At 36.3% G+C, this 26063-nt stretch overlaps 1 protein-coding gene across 5 annotated transcripts in view; it reads right to left on the bottom strand.

The window, feature by feature from the left end:
- The window catches only part of THEMIS (thymocyte selection associated), a 173031-nt gene that overhangs the window by 78714 nt on the left and 68254 nt on the right, over window positions 1-26063 (bottom strand). For all 5 annotated transcript variants that reach the window (XR_016395200.1, XM_022556268.2, XM_022556242.2 and 2 more), the window contains one exon: window positions 17120-18168. Coding sequence is in view for 4 of the 5 variants with exons in the window: in XM_022556268.2 (XP_022411976.2) it covers window positions 17120-18168 (1049 nt within the window). In the remaining variant the exon portion in view is untranslated. The remainder of the gene's footprint in view (window positions 1-17119; window positions 18169-26063) is intronic.

The raw sequence follows: 26063 nt of genomic DNA on the forward strand, positions 1-26063 counted from the left end.
GTAACATGGTACTAAAATATATTTTTAGACTGTAGTATCCTAATTGAAAATAAGTTCTTTTTACATTTTATTCCTTTGTCTTTTCTTGAAGAGATACAACAAAAATGATCACGTCAGCAGAGATTCTCCCTTTTTATCACTGAATAGACAATACATTTTTGTATGTTATAAATTCTGTTCAGATAAGGTTACCTCACTTAATCCTCATTACCCTCTACCTGCTTGCCCAGAATATGGCAAAATATTAGAGAAATAAAATTGACTTTATTTATTTTGATATAGTAAAAATATTTTCAAATAAATTTCAAAAGTATAATTAAATGGTCATAATATCTAGATCACACTGTAGAAACAAACTTTGGTGTCTTGAGCACTGCTGATGTTAATAATTTGGGCCCACTCAGGGCCATAGTGATTCTTTTAAAGCATAAGTCATATCATACCACATCTCTGCTCCAAACCCTTTGGTGGTTCCCTATCTCAGTCACAGGAAAAAAAAAGAGTCCTTTCGATAGCCTGTAATAACATACATGGCCTGACCATCCTGGGTTACGGTTGTTTTTGTTTGTTTGTTGTTTGTTTTGTTTTGCTTTGTTATACCTACATATTCCAACCGATAGACAGTTTGATAAATAATTGAGTATGATTAGCATGTAGTTTAGAAATAAGTCCTAAAGTTATTTAGCTTTGCACTGAAACTACATGAGTTCTGTATATAATTCAAGTGTTTTTCTCTGGTAGATATTTCAAGTGCCTTGAAAATTTGTTCTCTTGTTCAACCCTAGACAAAGACTTATTTAGCCTCTTTTGAGGATAGTCATACACTCATTTGAATTATGGCATTTGGTGCACAGACTATGCCGGTCTAACAAAGGAGATATGTATATCAATATTAATTTTAGCAAGTAAAGTAGTAAAATAAAAAATAAAATGCTAAGGAATTCCAAGGAAACTATGGCCAAGATAACTTCATTACTTGGTCTGAACTGGAAAATTCTCCTAAGTAAAGTGAGGAATACCCAGAAACTTAGATCTGCTCTCTCTCAGAGGAAGATAGAACAGAATTAGAGAGTCATTAATTTTATAAAGTTCAAAGAAAAGTTGGTAGCAACGCCAATATACAATCCAAGTGTATTGGCTTACCACAGTCTTTGTTCTTCTGGTTAGCACACAGAACTACAGGAAGAGTGCAGATCCAAAGAGGACAATGGTTTACAACATCCCTCTCTCCAACAATGTGTACCAACAGCATTTTTATATAAAAACAAATATGTGCTTGCTTCTAAATTTAAGTTACTGATGTACCTCATCACAATGCCTTTTACCTAAAGGATATAACTTTATTTCAAATCATGAAATTTGCATATAAAACAACTGAAATTGAGCTTTTAGGTGAGGCCATAGTAAGTCCCTTTCGATATGTTAATTTTTAGACATGTGTTATTTTTTAGGATTTTGTCGTTACAATCACCCTGCGATGAAGGTACTATTGCTCTGTTTTGCCAATGATGGAAAAATCAACATGGATTCCATGCAAGGAACAATACAGCAAAAAACTGATAGAGTCATTCATACACTAACTTTCCAGGAGGCATCATGGGAACATAAGAAGCACAGGGGCTCTGCTGACGGGAGAGCAGGGAGAAAGGCTCACCCTGACACTGACTGCAAACTGGGAACCTTGGGCAAGTCTCCTTAGCTATAAAATGGTGATAATGGTACCTATATCACAAGGTTGTGTTATAGGGGTCAAATGAGATGGAGTACACAAAACCACTTTGTGTTATTATTATAGTTGCTAGGAAAGACACAACTTGAAAGTTATGTAACATATTTATCGATAACCTAATGTTAGGAAAATTCTGAGAACCATCATTCTGAGTTGTTCCTGGCTCTCTCAAAATGCTTCTCATTCTGAACTATTCCCTGAAAAGCCTATGTTGCCAATCAAATCTGAATTACTGCTTACCTCTACAGACCACTCTCTTGAACACTGATTACCTTTAACCATGACTCAAGATTTAGTTTTCATAATAGGAAATAACAGTTGTACTGAGTGGTCTGGCAGGGCTTTATAGGACAGCTTCAATCAGGCTGACATGTGCTTTTGTTAACCATATTTCCTGTAGCTGCACAGACAATGAGAAATCTACTTCTGTGAGCTGAACCAATTATAACTAAGCAAGTATACTTTTTCCCTGCCCTGGTCATGATGTTAAATGTTTGATTAGGAAGGTCTTGTGCTTTTAGCTAAATGGGAGTAAATTTCTTTCCATCTGCAAGAACAAGCTATTTCTGCCTTTCACTCCATAGCCTCTTAGTGTCTTAATTCTGGTCTCTCAACGCCAAATAAAGTCACAAATGTAACACCCTTGAGATGGGGAAAACAATATTGTTATATTCCTTTGAAAACAAATTAAGTTAGCATCTGGAAGGACTAGGCTGCACCATTGCACAGAATCAGATGCACTGCATGATCTAGGTGAGGACAGAGACAAGTTACACACAAAGAATGGATTCTAGTGGGCAACATGGGGATGGAATTGGTAGCCCTAGAAAGGAATCTCAAGAAGGGTGTCAAATACAGGGAAACTTTAAGATGAAGCAGATAAAAAGGTGATGGAGATATTGCTGTATGAATGTCTAATGGAGTGACACAACCACAATAAAACAGGTTTTGGAAGTGCAGGACTGAAATAGGGAAGGGTGGTTCTGAAAAAGGCAGCTCCTGGGAAAATCTTCCCAGAGAAGTACAAAAAGAGAAAAGAGAAAACAGGGGCCAAATCTTACTAAATGCAGAATTAATAAGCCCAAACAGGCCCCAATCAAGCATTCCAGATAAGGGCTTCTCTTATAGGCAATGTCACCAGGGAGACCACCATCCCCCCAAAATACCTTAAGCTTATTTTTGGATACTTCAGTTTCTTCTCTTTAAAATTATTTACGAATGGCAAAGCAACCTGTTGATATTTCATGGAACTCAAATGAAGATTTTCAGTTACTTTTAACTCTTTACTGACCAGTGTATAAATATGGAATCAGAGATTTGTAGAATACTTCAGCTCAAAGAAATGGTACTGATTATTTGCTCCAACCTTATTGTACAGTCAAGGATGCTAAGATTATCCCAGATCACATGACAAATTAGTAACAGAGCCAGGACAAGAATCATGTTCTCCTAATTTCCAGGTTTTTTTTTGTTTTTTTAAATCATAGCCATCTAAGATTAAATTTTCAATATTTTAAAAAGAGAATTATGCCCATATAAAGTCCAAGAGAAGAAAATTATGTTATTAAGAGAACCCAGGTAGAAATAAGCTAAATTTAAAAGGTCAGCAGTAGAGAAGTTATAAGATGAAGATTCCTTATTGAAAGTAAGAGGGAAAAATGCAACCCAGAAGACATATTTTTGGCTTTGCACTCGAAATACTTCTAGAACTCACCATTTCTTATTACCTCCATTGCTACCACCCTGGTTCAGGACAGCATTATGGAGGCATGTCCCCCAGTTGCTCTCCCTGCTTCCATCCTTGCTCCCTTACTGTCTGACAGCATCACAAAAGTCAGAATGAGTTTAAAATGTTGTCAGTTTATGTCATTCCCCTACTCAATCCTCCAATTGTATCATGTTCCATGAAAAGTTAAGTGAAAAATTGCTTTATTGTGGTAAGAACACTTAACAAGAGGGCTACCTATTAACATATTTTTAAGTGTATAATACAAACTTGTTGCATATAGGTGCTATATCATACAGCAGATCTCCAGAACTAATTCATCTGGCTTAACTGAAACTTATGTCCATTGATTAGTAATTCCCATTTTCCCCTCCTTCCACTAGCAACCACCTTTCCACTCTGATTCTATGAATTTGATTACTTCAGATACTTCATAAACGTAGAATAATGAGGTGCATGTCCTTCTGTGCCTGACATTTCCCTAAGCATAACGTTTTTCAGGTCCATCCATGGGCAGTTATTCTCTGAGTTTCAGTTTCCTTGTCTATAAATTAGGAATAAGAGTAACACTCATAGGGACACTTAAAGGATTTAATGAGAATTAATTAGCTATTTGGAATTTAGTAAGTCCCCAATGAATAGTTGTTAAAAAAAATAAAAATAATAAAATTCCATTTTCAAAGATTGGGAACTCAGGAAAGAATCAAGTCTTTGCAAACTACAAATTCAGTATGGCTGAAGTGTAAATGTAAGGCAAGGTACGGAGAGGAGGAAGGCTTTAGAAATAAAGACGATAAAAAATTCAAAGGAAAACCACAGAGAGCAGAAGAGTTACTCAGTAAGATTTTCCCTTTACAATGATCAGTGTATCAGTGATTTGTATAATATATTTGAATATAGTGTGACCAGAAATAAAGGTTACTATATTTACTGTAAAAAAAATCTGCATACAAGTGGATGCACTCAATTCAAACGTGTGTTGTTCGAGAATCAAATGTAGTTAAAAGATGGTCTCAATAATCCATACAAGAAATGATGAAGACCTGAAGTAAGGCGGTATTTGTTTAAGAGATATTAAAGAAGTAGAATCTATAGAATTTAATGATTGAAAAGTGGGAAGATGAAAAAAAAACAATTGTTCCTAGGTGTCTGGTTTAGGCTACTCAGTAGATGGTAGTGGCATTTGGAAAGATAAGAAATACAGAAGGAGGATTAAATGTAATTAATGTTTTTAAAGACAGTATAGTAGTCGTTGTATTGTTCACTAGTATCAGGTTTCCTTCTACTTCCAAGAATAAGGGAAGGTTACACTTTCTCACCCCAATTAGACATGGACTATACTTTTCTTTGGCTAATTAAGTGTGTGCAGTGGATAGAGCTAGAGCTAGAGATCTCTCATCAGTGCCTTATTCCCAGGTCACCATTCTCTAGCTTCCTTTATTTACACAGTGACAACCCGCCATGTTCCAGAAAAGGAGCCTCCATCAGTGAGGTTCCTTAATAGAGGATGCCGTGTTTCAGAAAATTTTCCTTTGACAATTTACAGTCCCATGAAACTTTAAGTTATGTACAAATTAAGTACATGGATGATTTCTACAATTTTTTGTGAAGAAAAATAAAAGCATCAATCAGTCGTAGTTTGAATTTTGATTCTAAAATCACAAGTACTTTCAATGGCATTGAGTCTTTTTAAATATTGTCCGTTATTTCTACCTGAAGGGTAATAATCCATACTTTTGGTCTTGGAAAGTTACACAGTGTTGATGAGCCTTAATCACCTGTAGAATTGAGATAATAATTTTGGGACTACCTTCACTGGATTTTTGTGAGAATTAAATGAGTCCATACAATGTAAAAAAGTTCAGAATGGTGACTAATTCATTGTAAGCATTTAGTTAATAAAGTTCTCCAAGTGTTTATTTTTAGGCTTTTTATGTACTGCTTTTGTCCCTTATATGCTGGACTTCCTCACAGAAGTCCATCTTTTTTTCTCATAACCTACACACTCTCCAGCTTCATATAATCCTCTCACAGAACTTCATTTACCATTTATATTTGCTGACACTTGAATCATCAACTTCAGCCTGGAATTCCTTCCCAAGCTACAGACCGTTGTTAACTTCACACCAGACACCCCATCTCAGACATCTCACAGATATTTCTAACTGAGCATACTTTAAGATAAACTCTCACCTTTTCCCTGCAAAACCATCCTTCTACCTATGTCCTGCGTTCCTGAGTTAATGAATTTCATCACCATCCACTCTGATGCGTATGTCAGAAGTCTGGATATTTTCCTTACCCAGTGCCTTTCTTATTCCCTACATTTCAACAATCACACATCTTACAGATAGCATCGCCTAAAATTCTCTTGAATATTTCTCTTTCAATCACAGAGGCAATCATCTTCCATCTCTTATATTAGTACTTTAGCTTTCTAAATGGTCTCCCTGCTTCTATTTGATTGGATTATTTGCTTTATAGTTAGAGTGTTTTTCTAAAATAGACATTTGAATAACTTTATTGAGGTATAATTGATGTTGTCACCATTATAAGTGTACAATTCAATGAATTTAATAAATTTATAGTTGTGCAACTATTGCCACAATCCAGTTTTAGAACTTTTTCATCACCCAGAAAGTTCCCCCATGCTGCCTGTTTGCATTTCATCACTACTCCTATCCCCCATCCTAGGCAACCACTTCTCTGTTTTCTGTCTCTATAAACTTGCCTTTTCTAGATGTTTTGTATCTAAAATAGAAATTTTATTGTATTTCCCAACTGGAAACCCTACAATAGCCTCCATTTTTTCTCTTTAGAATGTCCAAATTCCTTAAAAAACAGAGCAGTTTAGAAAGGACCAGTCTTTTTTTCTTAAATATGGAATACAACTGATTTTGGTTTTCTTCATTTTTTGGTATACTAAAACAATGAAATGCAGTATTCCTTTTTAACAGTTAGGAGGATAAGGAGAAAATGAGAACTAGTTTGTTTCAAGTGCTAAGATAAACATTTAAGCTGTGGGTTTCATGGGGCACCAAAGTTTATTGTCAAAGAAGAGGTGAAAGTAACAAAAAAAGTACCTCTTGGAAAAACAGAAAAAAATAAATGATTAAAGGGAGGAAAAATCAGGAATGGTGGGTGAGATCTCCAAGAACATGGTAACAAGCCCTAGGAAATTAGCTAAGAAGAGAGAGGTCCACAATCACCTGATGGTGGAACCAGGTAATAGATAGGTTGAGTAACATGAAAACTGAGTTCTGTCCATTGGGAAAGCATGGTGTGGCAGGAAAACTAATAAGTCGGTATTGAGAAAGTCTCATTCTCCATCTGAAACAGAGTGATTAAGAAGTGAACTGAATAAATTGTGAACCCTGAGCTAAGAAATTAGGTAATGATCCACCTTTTACGTCTGACCCTCTTTGGTCTTCTACTCTCATATTAATCACTTTTTTGCTACAGCCATTTTAAGCATCTCCTAGATCCTGATAAGGTTATGTCTCCATACTATTGCCAACACAGGATGTTCCTTCTGGCTAGATCACACTAAACATCACTTTACATCTGACTATTCCTACTTGTCTAAACTTACATATTTCAACCCAGACATTAAATATCATTTTCTGAGCTCAATCCCACATTTCAATAGGAAATCTTAATAAGCTGTCTTCCAAATCCCTATACTGGCCCCTTAATAGGACTCTTCTCTCCAGTTTCCATACTGTAATTGTCTGTTTTCCTGTGTCTAATACATTAGACAGAAAGTCCACTGAGCACAGATACTGCATTTCATTCACCTAATGTGTCTCCAGTGCTTATCACAGCAAATGGCACATAACTGTGGCTTTGTATCTATGGAACTAAAATAAGTGTAAACAATTACAATAATTATTTTTAACATTTAAAAATAATTATTGATATAAATAATTTAAAAGCATTGTATGTACAATGCACAATTAGAGTAACATTTAAAGAAATGCAAGCCAATAGATTTTTAAATCTTTCTCCTCAATCTTTTATTGCAATTATATAGTTCTAGTTTTCCTCTATGTATCAGTAATGTGCTTTGATTTTTCTTGGCTTATTAAGAATGTTTCCATTATTCTGAGATCCTTTACCCATTAATCCTTATTAGTCTTTTTCCTTTTATAGGTCCATAGCTCCCTTAATGAAGAAAAGGCTTCTTGTTCTCTCTGGATCTGTGTTATCACTGACTTGATGGGAAATTTCAAAATTACTAGTCCTAGACCTAGTCTTAGTTCTAGTTCCTGAAGTTTATTTCAGTTCTAGTTCCTGAAGTTTATTTCAGTCTTAGTTCTAGTTCCTGAAGTCAGTGTTATCACTGACTTGATGGGAAATTTCAGAATTACTAGTCCTAGTCTTAGTTCTAGTTCCTGAAGTTTATTTCAGCTAAACCTGAATTGTTACTGAAGAACTTTCTGCTGATGCTGGAAATGGCCTTAGACCTTCCCTAAAATTCTAACTTCTCAGATAATTCAAGGTATTCTCCAGCTTTTTCCCATTACTGGATCAGAAAAAAAAAAAAAAAAATCCTGAGTGCAATAAACCCACATTTACAAGAATAACATGCTAGAAGGAACCGTCTTTTTTTATGTCATCACTTTCCTGACATTTGACATCTTCTAGAGTATGTGAAAAGTGTTAACTGCTATAGACCAGACATACTGTTATAGGCTGGCATCTCTCAGAGACTGAACTTTCCTTAAAAGATGACATCCAAGCACATTTAAATAGATTTTTTAAAAAACAGATCATTTCCAGCTGCTTTCCTTAATAAATCCTTATACATGACTAATTCTACTGAGCATTTTATATGTATAAAATGAGAAATTTGTGAGTATAGATGGGAACTTAAAAAGTGAACATGGATAGAGAAGAGGTTAAGGATTGTGTTCCAAGGCACTTGAACATTTAGATATGAGGAAGAACAGAGGAAGAAGCAGCAAGAAGTTCAAAAGAAAATTCAACCAGTGCAGCATAAGGAAACCAGGAGGGCATGATTTTCCAGAAGACAAAGAAACAATTTCATAAAGTAGGGGGTATCCAACTGTGCCATTTACTGCTTAGTATCTAAATAATATGAGAACTAAGGATTGACCATAAAATTTGGCAACCCAAGTGTCACTTGTAACCACGACAATTACATATTTCTCAGCCTCAATTACCTCCCCTGCAAAAAATAACAGGACCCACTTCATGAAGCAGTGTGAAGGATTAAATAAGACAATAATACCTGTAAGCACCTAGCATAATATCAGCAACAGAGGAAGAGCTCAGTAATGGGCAGGAGGTTTTTAAATTACTGATACAGCCCGAAGCTGTCTGTATCATAGACCTTGCAAAATTTTATTGAACACAGGATGCCTGACAACCCTGTGAGAGAGGATTTGGCTAGAGAAGAGTCCAGTGTGAATAGAAAAAGCAGAAATGATTACAGCTCAGGGAAGAAGCTGGAACCAGAGACAATGAGGAGAAAAATAGCTTGTGTAGGGCAATTCCTATCCTTGGACAGCAAATAAAGGAACACACCTCTTATGACTTTGTGTTTTATCCTATCTCACAACTGGTAATTGCATACCTTTTAAACATTAGTTAATATTTGGAAAACAACAAACTTCCCTTAAGGACAAACGGTATGTAAAGCTTAGTCATCTAAATAAGCACAATATCACAAGTTAAAATTCCATTCTTATCTCCTACACTATATATTGTCTACCTCCATAATTTTACAATCAGCCCTTTTACATTTTGTATCTGCACAAATAATGATAGACTTATTATACAGTTCTTGTGGTCTTTGATATATACAATTATTCCATTTTGGCTAATTTTTTAGTCAATGGCCTTCTGATTTTATAAGATTTCTCCTAATTTTTTCCTCTCCTCATCAGATTTAAAATTAGCTATGTACTTGGTTCATAGTAAAAGTCGTAAGCGATGGCATGTCTTACAAAATAACTAAAAGCAATTTGTGTTATTAGAAGTGTTTTTCATCATGATCAGCATGACCAGGACATCATGATCATATTGAAGTTAGAGTCTGGATGAAGTATAATGAAAAATAATTTAATGCTGTAAAAGGCTGGTTGAAAGTTTGCCCTCAAATAATGCATTTGTATGAATGATTTCTTTCTCTATAAATTTTTTGAAAAGAATACTAATTTTTGGAAGCTTATCTTATGCATTCTTTCAGAACCATCTTACGCTCATTTTCTATCTTAACATTTACACAGGAAATTTGGTTTGCAAAGCAAAGCATATGTTCTCATTTATGTAGGTCTGACATCAGTGATTAAAAGTCATGGTTGACTTGCAAGAAACGTATTTGCTCAAATATATAGCTTATGTCTTCTTAATTTATTTCGGGGCAAGGTTTTTATTCTAAAATAAATTCAGAACCGATAAGTATAGTAATGAAAAACTCAGATAAATCAGTTTTGGAAACTGCAAAACCAGTTGGAACTTACCTTCTCTAGCTTTCTCCAATTACTCTTTGGATTTTTTAAAAATTTTAAAAGAAAATGAAGGTAGTGAGCTCAAAAAACAGCAGTTAAATATCTAGTGAGCCCACACTCATCTCAAAGATTCTAGACACTAAAGTCACTATAGGGATTATAGGAAGTTGGAAAGTCAAATGCCCTCCTTTCATACGTACTGTGCATCGAACATTCCTAACTGCTGATTCTTCTGTTATGGCTGCTCATTTCTAAACAGGTTATGGACATTGAAGAAAGTGAAAACTATTCTAACCTAAAGGCCAAAAATTAAATGTGAAATGATTTACTCCAAACTTCATTCAATGATTTTGCAAATCCACTGGAAAAATAAATACTTCTTAATTTACATTTTTTTGTGGAGCTAAAAAGTAATACTAACACTGAAAATATAATAATCACATATTTGGTGGTATTTTAGTTCTTGACTCCAAAGATGGGAGAGAGAAGCAAGGAACAATATTAACTAAAGTTTTTCATCAGCCCTTCCTCACTCCCCCAGTGAGAGCATTCTCAGTTGGTAAAAAGCTCAAAGACGGGTAAATTCTTGATTCATTCAAGTATTTCCAAGCAGGAGTATATTTCAACCACCCCAGAATGGAAACAATGTTCTCTGGACAAAAGCTCTTTAGAGAAAATAATTTTTTTTTATAAGTTTGATAGCTTGTTCACTTAACGCTTGTAATTCCCTTAAAATCAGGCAATATTTTCTAATGTCTTACTTTAACCAATTATTTTTCATTTAAAACTCATCTAAACCATTCTTCGGCTATTCAGCTAGAAGTATTAAGGTAGTACATGTCATAACTAGAGTAAAAGTTTGAAAGTTCTGATTACCCTCCCACTTCCAAAATCACAAAAAGAACTTATAAATATTCTGTGTTTCCCATTGGGCACAGATTTCTACCTGCAAGGTTTCAGTTGGAACTTGAGTTTGGCTAATTTTCAACTCAGCACTTCCTTTATTTATCCTTTGCCTGTTTCTCCCATCTTTTTCATTTCTTCCTACTATAGCTGGCTGTTTACAAGCTAATGCCATTTACTAGACCACAAACCACAGGCAATTCAAAAACCATGATGTAGTAATCTGCCTTAAGAACAGCTTAAATATCTGTTAAAGTATGCTAAAATTGTATCTCAAAGTTAAAATTTGTCTTTTTAAAGTAAGATCATAGATTCCCTTAACTTTCCTTGTTATTTGGATTTAAACCCCCAATTTTTTAAGTATGTCTATGTTTCACATTCTTTGCCTTTCGTCTTTGAAAATGGCTGAAATGTTAATTTTCTCTATTCACAGGGAAACAGACTTTCAGCTTCTATGTTAGACCAAGAGGACACACCAAGAATAGACAGGCATCAGTCTTCAGAATTGCAAAGTTGGTAACAAATCCAAACATGCTTAATGTCTTTACACCACATCAGGTTAACAAAAACAAAAACAAATCACACCCTTTGGGACTATATGCTATAGACAACAAATGAGTGGATGTCTCTAAAGGTCTAGATTTAGCCTAGGAGTGTGGGTATCTTTACCACTTTTCAGCCACTCTGTCACACCAGATCAGAAATGAGTCTTAGCTCCCAGCAGCAGCTGCTGAGGTGTTCTCTCTCTGCACTTCCCAGAAACTATTGCTTTCCTTCTGCCTTTTTCAGCTCTCACTCTAATTCTGGTACAAGGTTTGTTTTCTGCTCAATTCACAGTACCTTCCCATAACTGCCTCCCGTGCTCTTTGCCTTAATGTCTCCCATGGGTGTTCTTCTCCGACAAAATCTAGAAATTCTGGCAGCAAAGTGGACACCTGGGCATTAAATGGCCAGAGTTAGTGAAATGCAAGATTTCTGGTCCGAGATGCAGTCTCCGAAGGAGTGGAATATCTCATCTTTCAACCAAAGGTTTGTTTTTCTATCTGGTTATAGACTTTTTCATGAGAATGCAGAAGTTACATTTCTCCTATGCGGCACTCAGAAGTCATAGCCATATATATCCACGACAGGCAAAAACCCCAGCGAGAATATGCTCTTTCAAACCATCTGAAACTAATTCTGACATAGAAACAAACCACCAGGGAAGGAGTGTTTACCCCACAACATTGCTATTTAGAACAGAATTTTAGGCCCAGCCTCATTTATTTAGTCACTTTATAATATTGTTTTCATCTGATCAAGTATCAGAATGCACAAATCTTAAAGGTACTATTTTTACGTTGTTATAAGCCTAAGAGGAAATTTGAAGGGTCTCTTGGTACATTCTCATCCCTTTTTTTTAGACTTCATACATTATTTTCCCAAACAGTTAACGAGCACATTTAAAAAACAAGAATAAAATCCCTCAATGTCAAACTTCATGGGCCTGGAAGTGTGCAGTCAATTCTGTTGAAATCCATCCCCCATCTCATCTGCCCCTGCTTATATCCAAACCACAATTCTCAAATTTCTACTACAGTTGTTTTTTTCTTATTTAGGTATTAGAGAACAGTTGACAATCTTACCTTGGAAAACAATTCTTTCTATTATCCTAGTTCCAATAACCTGTCCTCAGACAGTCTTAATTTCTAAACTTCTAAGGTGAATGTGTAGGGCTCATAACCGACAATGGATACCTACTACAAGTGAATTTGGCTAACATTGAGTACATTTAGTTTCTTAATTAGACAGCCCGTACAACTATCCTGTTGTGAAATGCAAGAAATGATCTAGTAAAGCTAATGACACCAGGAAGACAAAAGTAAACTATATAATGAAGTATCTGATATTCTTCTCTACCTATGTAATAAGGTATTTTAATAAGTTAAGTCAGTTTGAATAGTTAAACCCTGAATAACCATCACAAATTGTTCTCTGAATTTAAAGCAATATTCCATATACAATCCAAAACCTTAGAGGCTGGTTTTCAGTGGCTGCTTCTTGCCTGCAAAGTGCTAAAAAAAAGTCTTATCCAACCACTTCAAACGCATACATAAATAGAAGAGCTTTAATGTAGATATCAGAAGAAATATAAAAGAAATATATAAAAGGATGACATTGTGATCATAAGAAATGGTTGGTTGCAAGACTTTTCGAGTATACTATGCAGAAACTGACAGAGCATCTGTTTAAATTTCAAAAACGATCTACTAAGTGGAGTCCTACCTTCATGGTGAGAAAAATTGTTGAAAATAAGGAGGTCAGTAGGTCTGCACACATGTAAATTATAGCATCCTCTGACATTTTAAACTGATTTCAGAGAAAATATAGCTCTTTATCGACCACACCAGAAATTATGAAACTTATCATAAACAAAGAATCATAGATTCTCAATCAATTGATAAACTTTCAACCAAGCAGGAATCTCCTGACACCATTACTGACCTAGGGTTTCCTAGCTTCTGTTGAACCCTTTTCAGGGATAAGAAATAATTTCCAACATATTACTCCAAAATTGTCCTCCCTTTCACTCTCAGCTAGTGTTGTAATGGAAAATAAGAATGCAATCTTTGCCACAAAATAGCTCTTTAAATGTATAAAATAACTAATATCATCTAGTACCAAGTCATTCAAGTTTAGACTCTCACTCAGTTCCCTAAACCATTTACAGAAGGAAATGGCTCCTAGACTTTTTAACATCTTAACAAACAACTCTTAATGTCTTAACAAAGTTCAGGTAATCAATATTCTTTAGGAGTGGGACGCAGAACTAGACACAAGAATCCATATGGGGCCTGAAAAATGAACAAGTAGTTAGGAATTATTAAGTTGATCTGGAATCCTACATGTATGAGTTTAGTCAGAGATTGCATTTGTTTTCTTTTAGTAGCTGGAGATAATAGGAAATATATGTATTGGTCTCTGGCCCTGGTTCCTGGCACCGAGCTCCTGAAGCCCTTGTAACTTCCTAAATGATAAGAGCACTAGGAACATCTTCTTTTTTAATACTTGGTCTTTGACCCCAGCTTCTGACACAGGGCTCCTAAATCTCCTGGAATTTCCTGGGTGATAGGAGTGTCTTTTGTTCTAACAAGGCGACTCTGAGTGGGCTCCTGGATGGCTCCTGGATTGGGGCTGGTCACCAGAAACACCAAGCCATAATTAGAAGCTTGGAATTTTCAGCCCCAATCCCCATTCTCCAGAGAGGGGAGAAGGACTGGAAAAGGAGTTAATAATCGATCATGCTTACATGAGGAAACTTCCATAAAATTCCCAGAAGTACACGGTTCAGAGAACTTTCAGGTTAGTGGAAACATCCACACTCCAGGAGGGTGGTGTATCCTAACTCTATGGGACAGAAGTTCCTGAGCTCTCGGGACCCTTCCAGACCTCACCCTTCATGTCTCTTTATCTGACTGTTCATCTGTATTCTGTATCATATCCTTTAACTGGTAAATGTAAGTAGGTGTTTCCCTGAGTTCTGTGAGCCACTCTAGCAAATTAACGGAAACTGAGGAGGGGGTCCTGGGGACCTCTGATTTGCAGCCAAGTCAGACAGAGGCTGTTGGTAACCTGAGGACCTACTACTTGCAATTGGCATCTGAAGTGGGGAGCAGTCTTGCGGGACTGAGCTCTTAACCTGTGGGACTGAGCTCTTAACCTGTGGGATCTGATGTTATCTCCAGGTAGATAGCATCTGAATTGAGTTAAGTAATTGCAGGACACCAAACTGGTGTCAAAGAATCGCTTGCTGAGGGAAAATTTCCATGCATCTGGTGTCGGAGGTGTTGTGAGTGTGGCAGTAATGTGAGAGTAAAGGAGAAACATAGGAGGAGGACTGAAGGTTTTTCCAAGCAGTAACCTAGATGAAACGTTGCTGTTTTGTGAGTTTCTCTAATAAAACGCGCAGATCATTTTCATTTGACATTCTTTCAAAGGGCATTTTAAATTTATTAAATTTATTGTTTTCTACAAATGGTTTCTTAGAAGTTTAGGATTTTTGATCTATTCCTTTCTGATTGTAATAGGCATCTACTTTTTTATATCTCCAGACCTTCACATACTGTTATTTGAGACATATTTCTATTATTTGAGACAATTAGTCCTTATTCCCTTCCCCACCAATCCTGGCTGTAGCTGGGGCAGCCAATGAATTGATTGAACCAAGAGATGGGCATGTGATCCAAAGTCCTTCCCTTTTTAAAAATTGGAACTAAACAAAGAGATTATGTTCTTCTCTAGTGATGAAACTACAAGATGCAGGAACTGTCAGAAGTAATGTCCAATGTGTGATGAAAAGGAAGACCCACTCTGTCTGTGTTCTAGATCCTGTTTCCAGTTGTCCCTGAAGCCTAGCTGTATACCCTGAGGTTCTCCAAGGGTACCTGAGCTACTACTTTCATTAAAAGGAAAAAGGGAAAAAGAGCCACTTTGCCAGCAAAACAAGTCCTAACTTAAATACAGATTTTTCTATCTAAAGTTTTTATTTATTCCTCCCTCCCAATTTTATGTCCTATGTTAGCTTTCTACTGTTGCTGTAACATAAACTTGGTGCCTTAAACAACATGAATTTATTATCTTGGAGTTTTATAAGTCAGAAATTCAACAGGAGTCTCATTGACTAAAAGTAAGGTGTTAGCAGAGCTGTGCTCCTTTCTGGAGGCTCTAGGGAAGAAAGCTTCCTTGTCTTTCTAGCTACTAGAGACCATCTTCATTCCTTGGCTCAATGATCCTTTCCTCCATCTTCAAAGGTAGCAATGCTGCATCTCTTTAAAATTCTTCTGTAGTCACATCTTTCTCTGACCCTGACCTTAAGTGAGAAAGATATTTTAAGGAATCTTGTGATTAACTTGGACCTACCTGAATAATCCAGGATAATCTCATCTCAAGGTCCTTAATTTTAAGTACATGTGCAAAGTCTCTTTTACTAACCAATGTAGCATATTCACAGTTCTGGAGGCTTAGGTATAGACACCTTGGGTGGGGGTGAGAGGATGGGGGTAGAGGGATGGGACATTATTCTGCTTCCCACTGAAAATGACAACAGCACTCCATCTCTCACATCATTCAATTCAGTATTAAAAATATATTAAACAGGAGAAGCCAGGCACTCTGCACATAATAGCAGCCTGTTAATCAACATTATTTGGAAACAGTTGTTTAGTTTAGTTTCAAAATGACTCCTTCAAAATTGACTTTTCTGGAAAGGAAATTTCTGCTGGTTTTATCTTTTCCTGAGATTGAGTTTGAAGATGTTTACTGGATTTCCCCAGCATACAATCAGAATTCAATCTTTGAAATGTAGAATTAAATGTATTTCCATACCCAGATCCTTGAAGCCTGAGGCTGCTATCATTCCTGAGTATACAGAGTAAACACAGCATCTCTCTTTATTTTACTAATTGCTTTGTTTCCCCCAAGCTGCTCGCACAACATCTGCCAGGGCAGAATGCACTATTTCCACACACCAGAGAACCACTGCCTGCCAGATAAACGACTTAAGCTCCATGGTGTAAGGGCAAGTGCTTTCCAGGCACTCAGCAGGCAGTTTTCAAGAGGCAAAAACTTTAAGCAGAAATGAAGCTGAAACGCCTCCCCTCCCATCTTTAGAGTGGTTATGGAGTTGTGGATTCTGCGATGATCTCATACTGCCTGCAATTTTATTGATTTTGTTTTTCAATAGAACTGTTAAAGATGACAGTTCTCAGACAGGCAGAATGTGGGCAGATGCCCATGTTCTCACACAGTTCTGCCAAGATATTTTTACATCTTGCCACACATAAAACGAAATGAAGACATGTGTTATAGATGCATGCTACTGGTACCCCCGCCCCCAGAAGAAGGGAGTTGATTGTGTGCTTGTTTCCTGCATGAAGTATTAAAACAACTCCACCTAGAAAAACGTGAACAGCACTTCCAAAACAAAAGAGGTTTGCTTCGGAGGCACCTTATAAGCCATTCCTAATTACCAAAACACACTGAAACAGCAGTTTGTAATCATGTGTCATCCCTGCTAGTTCTAATTCCTAAACTTCTTGTCACATCTACTAGTTAAGCATCAAAATACAAAACGCTATAACAGCTTAGGCTCTGTTGATGTTCAATCAAATACTGTGCACCAGAAAGGCTCATTTCAAATATGGCATGAAAGGAAGAAAAGTAAGCAAAAACTAGACTCAGAAGAGACTTGAAATAACTTGCCCCCAGAAAAATACTCAAGAGGAAAAACTGCAAAATCAGCCTTACCTTGGGAGACTTGGGCAGACCCACTGTCTTTTCTTCTGCTAAGTTGAGCAGGCTTAACTTTGTATCCTCCACGGAGGGATGTTTGGGAGGGCGAGGTGGGGGGTACGAGAAAGAGTTTTCATATCTCCGCATCATATAATACTGTTCTTCAGGGATCTCTTCAACCAGAGTCTTGACTAGAAATGATCCTGGATCCCCAGACAAATTATTAACTAACTGAACAGTCATATTCACACGGCCAGCAGGAATTTCCCAGCACTCCTTGGGGTTGGCAAAGTCACTTATGAGTAGATAAGAGTCTGTGATAGCTTCCTCCAGCCGTAGTCCTGGTGTAGCAGCCAAAATGTCTTCTTCAGTGAAAAGATCTCTCACAGAAACCTTCACATTGAAGGGCAAGTGGAACTGTGCACAGAGCTCAGAAATCTGGTACTGCTTCTTATCATGAATCACTTCTACGAAACCTCCTTCCATGTACAAAGGGAGCAGTGCTGCCTCATAGGATTTTTTGAGGATTTTTTCACAAGCCAGAACGTTCACCACTTTTTTGATCCCTTCACAGAGGACTTCCGTCGTCTGTGAGTGTTGCACTAGAAACTGGTCCCCGGCAGATACAGATGACAGCTCGTCATGGGGGGAATGAAAGGCTTTGGTGGCCACCACGTGGAGAGGCTCCTTTTCACTCTTTGCTATCTCAAGGTCATAGGGGGTTGGGAACTCCCGAGGTCGTCGCTTGAATTTGCCTTTATAGCTAGGGGGGATCAAGAAGTGTCTTTTAGGAAAATTGCTTCTAATTTCTGAAGCTAAGATCCTTGATGCCTGGCACTTTTTGTGGATCACAATGGTTTTCCCAGGTTGTAAAACGTTTCTGGGTAGCTGGTTTCCTTGGGGCGCTTCTATGACTTCAGCCACTATGGGGAACTCTTTACTGGTCATTTCAAAAAGATCTTGTGTAGATAACAGCTGAAGAAACCAGTTGGAATCATAACTGTCTGTAATGTCTTTGACTTCAACATCTAAACTGGGGAGGATACGGACTATATCCTTTCTAACTGGAAAACAAAAAAACAAAAAGACATTTTGTGTATCAAAATGTTGCTCTGAAGTAGTATTAAAATCACTCCAGGGGTACCATAAATAAATTTCATTAAAAAAAATCTCAGATGCTCATGATATAACATTTCTTATGTATGACTTTCCTTTTTTAAATTTAAAAATGAAATAGACGGTAAATAAAAACAATACCCATAAATCTGCCTACTTTTAGAAATAGACATTAACCAGTATCTTGGAGCCCTACAAACCTCACCAAAATCACATCCTCCTCACTGCAACCTAAGAGTAATCATGCTCCTGATTTTGGTGTTAACCATTCCCTTGCTTTTCTTTGTAGTTTTATCACACATAACATACATGAATATATGTGCACGTGTTTAAATGTATATGTGTGTGTTTTTCCAGAAAACTTATTATATCATTTTAGGTCATGCTTTTGAGGTCCAGATATTGTACATAAAATTATCTTAGAAGAAAGTTTGGGTACTCCAAGTAAGACTCTTCCCGCATAAGGCCCAAGACACATTCTATATACAAATTCTATCCTGTGGGATATAACCGTATTGCAAAATCTTGGGATATAAAGTACTCAAGATTAATATACGGAAATGGATATCAAAATGCAGTCTTTTTCCAATGTGAAAACTATTTCTTTCTCCACTGGTGCTATATTAACATCTAGTTAGAAAAGGAGTGGCATAGGATGGGTTACAGTCAAAGGAGCCACTCAGGGACCCCAGATTTGCTGGTAGAGTGCTTACCAATGTATTCTTTGCCTAATGTGTCCCTGGGGACTAATGAATCTCTGTATTCTTTCCAAGAGCCCACTGTCTCAGAAGTCTTTCTTTGAGACTACAGAGACACTTAAAATATTGTCCTGAAATCCTCTGCTCTCCATATACTGTCCCACATAGTATCCTTATAAATGGTCTTGCATTAAAAAATAAAGTTATATGTCAATATCAACAGGATTTTATAATGGTTTATATTTTCTTGACATTTTCCTAACACTTAATGTTTTATAGCCTTTTCACAATCTACCATTGTTTCCCAGTACATCTAGCCACCCGTCTGTCAATATTCTTTCTTCCCTGTATGCTTTTGAAAATTAATAATTTGGAAGATTTAGAAGACAGAATGTTTCTCTTACAAAACATTACCTATATTATTACATTTTATATTACTGTTTATGCAGCCTCTGAAAACTATAATTTGTGTCATATTACTTGCACATGCTGTGTAACAGAGTTCCTAAAAACACAGTATGAAATTGCATTATTTTATTTTCTTGAACATAAAATAGAGAAAAGAAAAAAACCGATGGTTGCCTATAGGCTGAAGTTCAATAAAAATTATAAAGATTCTCCATTAAAAAAAGAACGGGGTGGGGGGAACGCTAAAAAAAACCTTTACCAGTTCATTTTATAAAGTTTAGCAAACCCAAACCTTTGAGATTGTTGCCACAGGTTTCCCTGAACCCCAAGGTAATTTTAGAAACTTTAAAATCACACTTATTTGAATCAAAATGAACGGTGTTTAAGAATTGTAGAGCTAGGACTAGATGGGTTCATAGACTCAGGTCATTTCTCAAGTTGAGGGAACAACTTGACACTGGTAGAATAGATGCCATTAAGGACTTTCTGAGGGCTTTAAATTGACCATAGGGACCCTAATGCAAGCTAGATCCCAGTCTGTATTTCGGTACAATGGGTACGGTGGGGAAAGAATTGTCTTAATAACTTAGGACAACTTTATTGCCAGAGAAAGCCTCCGGGCCAGGCTATCTAACTTCTGTTAAATTTTTATGTACCCAACTCCAGACCTATCTTCAGTACTTCTATACCAAATTCACTGAAGATGTGCTAGCCTATCTCATCCTACTTGATATATCAGCAGCATTTGACAGAGTACATTAGACTCTTTGCTAGAGTTACCTCACTTACTTCCTTCTTATCCTATAATTCTTCTCAACTTTTTTTCTGGTACTTCTCCTCTACATACCACCCACTCTCCCCCCCGCCCCACACACACCTTTTTAATGTTTCTTCGTTCTCCTCCTTTCTCTGTCCACACTCACACCCACATGATCTTACACAGTCTCATGTTTTTAAGTACCATCTGTATGCTGATGACTCCCCAACATGTATCTCCAGCTAAATAATTCTCCTGCACTCCAGATATCTATTTAAGATCTCCACTTGGCTATCTAATAGACATCTCAAAGTTAACATGCTTAAACTGAAATTCTGATCTTCTCAACCCAAACCTCATCTATCTGTTGCTCATTCTCCTTGTTTGGTGCAGAAATCTGAGACATCCGTAGCTTCTCTCTCTTTTTTCCTAACACTCAACATCCATTACCTCAGAACTACTCTGATCTAAGCTACATTATTTCTTGCCTGGTTTATTGCAGTGGCTTCCTAAAGAGACTTCTTATAGTCAAATCTTTCTAGGGAAGCCAGACAGTCTTTTTAAATGTTAAATTGATCATATCCTTCTCTTGTTCATAGCCCCACAGTGGCAGTCCTTTTCACTTCAGTAAAAGTGAAAGCCCTTACTGAGGTCCTAGGTACCACGTTGATCTCATCTGCCACTGGGTTGCCTCATTCTAATTTACTGCTCCCTCCATGACCTCCTTGTTGTTAATCAGGTTTTCAAAAAGCCTGTTTCAGGCTTCCCTGGTGGCGCAGTGGTTGAGAGTCCACCTGCCGATACAGGGGACACGGGTACGTGCCCTGGTCCGGGAAGATCCTGCATGCCGTGGAGCGGCTGGGCCCGTGAGCCATGGCCGCTGAGCCTGCGCATCCGGAGCCTGTGCTCTGCAACGGGAGAGGCCCCAACAGTGAGAGGCCTGCGTACAGCAAAAAAAAACTTCCAACAAACAAAAGTCAAGGACCAGATGGCTTCACAGGTGAATTCTATCAAACATTTAGAGAAGAGCTAAGACTCATCCTTCTCAAACTCTTCTAAAAAATTGCAGAGGAAGGAATACTCCCAAACTCATTCTATGAAGCCACCATCACCCTGATACCAAAACCAGACAAAGGTACTACAAAAAAAGAAAATTACAGATCAATATCACTGATGAATATAGATGCAAAAATCCTCAACAAAATACTAGCAAACAGAATCCAACAACACATTAAAAGGATCATACACCATAATCAAGTGGGATTTATCCCAGGGATGCAAGGATTCTTCAAAATACATAAATCAATCAATGTGATAAACCATATTAACAAATTGAAGTATAAAAGCCATTTGATCATCTCAATAGATGCAGAAAAAGCGTTTGACAAAATTCAACACCCATTTATGATAGAAACTCTCCAGAAAGTGGGCATAGAGGGAACCTACTCAACATAATGAAGGCCATATATGACAAACCCACAGCAAACATCATTCTCAATGGTGAAAAGCTGAAAGCATTTCCACTAAGATCAGGAATAAGACAAGGATGTCCACTCTCACCACTATTATTCAACGTAGTTTTGGAAGTCCTAGCCATGGCAATCAGAGAAGAAAAAGAAATAAAAGGAATACAAATTGGAAAAGAAGAAGTAAAGCTGTCACTGTTTGCAGATGACATGATACTGTACATTGAGAATCCTAAAGATGCCACCAGAAAACTACTAGAGCTAATCAATGAATTTGGTAAAGTTGCCAGATACAAAATTAATGCACAGAAATCTCTTGCATCCCTATACACTAATGATGAAAAATCTGAAAGGGAAATTAAGGAAACACTCTCATTTACCATTGTAACAAAAAGAATAAAATACCGAGGAATAAACCTACCTAGGGAGACAAAAGACCTGTATGCAGAAAACTATAAGACACTGATGAAAGAAATTAAAGATGATACCAACAGATGGAGAGATATACCATGTTTTTGGATTGGAAGAATCAATATTGTGAAAATGACTATACTACCCAAAGCAATCTACAGATTCAATGCAATCCCTATCAAATTACCAATGGCATTTTTTATGCAACTAGAACAAAAAATCTTAAAATTTGTATGGAGACACAAAAGACCCCGAATAGCCACAGCAGTCTTGAGGGAAAAAAACGGAGCTGGAGGAATCAGACTCCCTGACTTCAGACTATACTACAAAGCTACAGTAATCTAGACAATATGGTACTGGCACAAAAACAGAAACATAAATCAATGGAACAAGATAGAAAGCCCAGAGATAAACCCACGCACCTATGGTCAACTAATATATGACAAAGGAGGCAAGGATATACAATGGAGAAAAGACAGTCTCTTCAATAAGTGTTTCTGGGAAAACTGGACAGCTACATGTAAAAGAATGGAATTAGAACACTCCCTAACACCATACACAAAAATTAACTCAAAATGGATTAGAGACCTAAATGTAAGACCGGACACTATAAAACTCTTAGAGGAAAACATAGGAAAAACACTCTTTGACATAAATCACAGCAAGATCTTTTTTGATCCACCTCCTAGAGTAATGGAAATAAAAACAAAAATAAACAAATGGGACCTAATGAAACTTAAAAGCTTTTGCACAGCAAAGGAAACCATAAACAAGGCAAAAAGATAACCCTCAGAATGGGAGAAAATATTTGCAAACGAATCAACAGACAAAGGATTAATCTCCAAAATATATAAACAGCTCATGCAGCTCAAAATTAAAAAAAAAACAACTCAATCCAAAAGTGGGCAGAAAACCTAAATAGACATTTCTCCAAAGACATACAGATGGCCAAGAAGCACATGAAAAGCTGCTCAACATCACTAATTATTAGAGAAATGCAAATCAAAACTACAATGAGGTATCACCTCACACCAGTTCAAATGGGCATCATCAGAAAATCTACAAACAACAAATGCTGGAGAGGGTGTGGAGAAAAGGGAACCCTCTTGCACTGTTGGTGGGAATGTAAATTGATACAGCCACTATGGAGAACAGTATGGAGGTTCCTTAAAAAACTAAAAATAGAATTACTATATGATCCAGCAATCCCACTACTGGGCATATATCCTGAGAAAACCATAATTCAAAACCACACATGCACCCCAATGTTCACTGCAGCACTCTTTACAATAGCCAGGTCATGGAAGCAACCTAAATGCCCATCGACAGACGAATGGATAAAGAAGATGTAGTACATATATACAATGGAATATTACTCAGCCATAAAGAGGAATGAAATTGGGTCATTTGTTGAGACGTGGACGGATCTAGAGACTGCATACAGAGTGAAGTAAGTCAGAAAGAGAAAAACAGATACCGTATATTAACACATATATGTGGAACCTAGAAAAGTGGTACAGATGAACTGGTCTGCAGAGCAGAAATTGAGACACAGATGTAGAGAACAAACGAATGGGCCCCAAGGGGGGAATGCTGCGGGGTGGTGGTGGTGTGGTGTGATGAATTGGACGATTGGGGTTGACATGTATACACTGATGTGTATAAAACTGATGACTAATAAGGACCTGCTGTATAAAAAAATAAATAAAATAAATTTTTCAGAAATTAAAAAAAAAAATTACCTAGAATTTGGAAATGACATACTTAAGTTTTCAAACTGAAACGGGTTTAATTAATTTTTATGGCAAATTTCATTATATCTAAGTATGGGTCTAAAAGAAAGATAAATCAACATTTTTTGTTTTCTTATAAAGAAAAATAATTTTTAATTATTTATTAATTATTAATTGATATTAATATTATATTTATATTAATTAATTATTAATTATTTATTTAATTATTTTTTAAAAATAAGAGGGGAGATAAAACATTACAATCTTTATCAGCTTTAGACTACCACTGCTTACATTTTGGTATATCCAGTGTGAGTGTGTGTGTGTGTGTGTGTGTGTATTATACATTTTTAAACAAGCATTTTTATCTTACAAGTAACCCTCCCTCCCACCACCAGAAATGAAAATGGTTATAGAAAATGAGCTAAATTAGAAAATTTCCCAAAAAAGTTATCTTGACTTCAAATTGATAAAGAGATAAGAAGACAGCAACTCGGAGCATGAGAGACGTTCCTGATGTTGTTTATTACAAGTTTTTCAGTTTCAAACTAATCTAAAGTAAAAACAGTATATATTCATGCAACCTTAGTTTACACTTCCCAAATTTTCTTCCTGGGTAAACATGAATTGTTCTGGTTTGGGTAAGTTTTCTGTTTTTCCAAAGGGAGCTCTTGTGAAAAAAATTTCCATTCCATCTTCTCTAAAAAGGTAGCATTGGTTTCTTCTCTCTGCTTCTGAGTCATTTCATTAAACATTGTCTTTCTGCTTATTCTTTCAGGGAAAGTCCCTGTACAGTTAGGGCTAATGTTAATCATAATGTGATGCTTTTCTGCATTTCCCACTGCAACAACTCTTTCAGCCAAGTGTGAATTTGGGGGACCCCACTAAAAATTATCTTTAAAGAGAAAATAAAGGTATACATTTAAGCTTGGTTAATGTTAGGCAATGCATGTTTCCTTGAAGAGCTAATACTCAATTCTGGAATATTCTTTGTCTCAACTCAGCATTCAAGGGCCTATCCTTTGCAATTAGGCCTGAATTAGCAGTACATGGTAGGAAATCTACTGAGACAATCTTATTCAAGTCTTGAAGCAAGATGGTTGTTTCTACTTATTTTTTTCTTAACAAATTTTGTAAATTTTAGCCTGCAGTTTTTCTCAATTTCTAGTTTCTCCTATATTATTATTATTAAACAATTCATGTATTTTTTGCAAATTTTCACTTTCTAAGTTTGATTTTTTAATTTACTTTCCAAGACTATAGTTATTTTTCTCTAAAGTGCTTTGATAAATTTTGTCTCCAGCTCTCATTTATTCTGTGAATTGTTTTGTTTACATTTTTGCATCACATCATACTCTTCATTATACAATGATTATTTGATGCACTAATAATTTCTGAACTTGCCTCATTCCAGGCTTTTAAATTAAAATTTGCTTTATAGTTCATCTATTTGGTCTCAATTTTCTTTACAAATATTCTGTGAATTAATTTTTTTTCCATTTATTCAGTTTCATTTCAACTTAAGAGAAGCTATGCAGTGAATTTCCATTTTGTTGGGTGGTCCTCCTCTGGTTCTACTTCTGTTTGTATTTATAAATAGATAAAGTTCCTTTTGGATCACTCTCCAACATTTGTAGCAGAAAAAAAAATCATCAGGACTTTCCTTGAACAGCCTTGCATTTGATATGGTTTTATTTGTAACACTACTCTTTTACATTTTCATTTAGTTTATAAAAGCTAAGAAAAGTGAAGAGCCATTTTCTTATACTGAATGATACAATTAACATGTTTTCTTCATTGATGTGTCAACTTGACTGGGCTGCTGTAGCCAGCTATTTAATCAAACACTGATCTAGGTGTTGCCGTGAAGGTATTTTGTAGACGTGGTTACCATCCAAATAACCTGACTTTAAGTAAAGGGTGTTATCCTCAATATGTGGATAAGCCTCATCCAATCAGCTGAAGGTCTAAAGAGCAAAAACAGAAGTTTCCCAGAGAAGAAGAAATTCTGCCTCAAGACTGCAACATAAACTTCTGCCTGAGTTTCCAGCTTGTCAGCCTGTCCTGTAGATGTAGAACTTATTAGCCCCCATAATTACATTAGCCAAGACCTTAAAATTAATTAAATAACTAATTAATATATAATCATGTATAGACAATATAATACAATTATATATAATATCAATTTATATAATATTATTTACTTTTTCTCTGGAGAACACTGAATGATCAAACGTTATTTATTGGTAGTTTAAGAATAAATAAATAAATAAAAATATATATGTATATACGTATATATACACACTTATATAGTAAAAACTGTACTTTGCTTGCTGTTTGACGTTTTTATTAGCAGTAAGATTTCTGCCT

Source organism: Delphinapterus leucas, chromosome 12 (genome assembly GCF_059928025.1).
Source record: "Delphinapterus leucas isolate spDelLeu-1000000601 "Yukka" chromosome 12, BTC_Dleu_Yukka2, whole genome shotgun sequence".
Taxonomy (NCBI): Eukaryota; Metazoa; Chordata; class Mammalia; order Artiodactyla; family Monodontidae; genus Delphinapterus; species Delphinapterus leucas.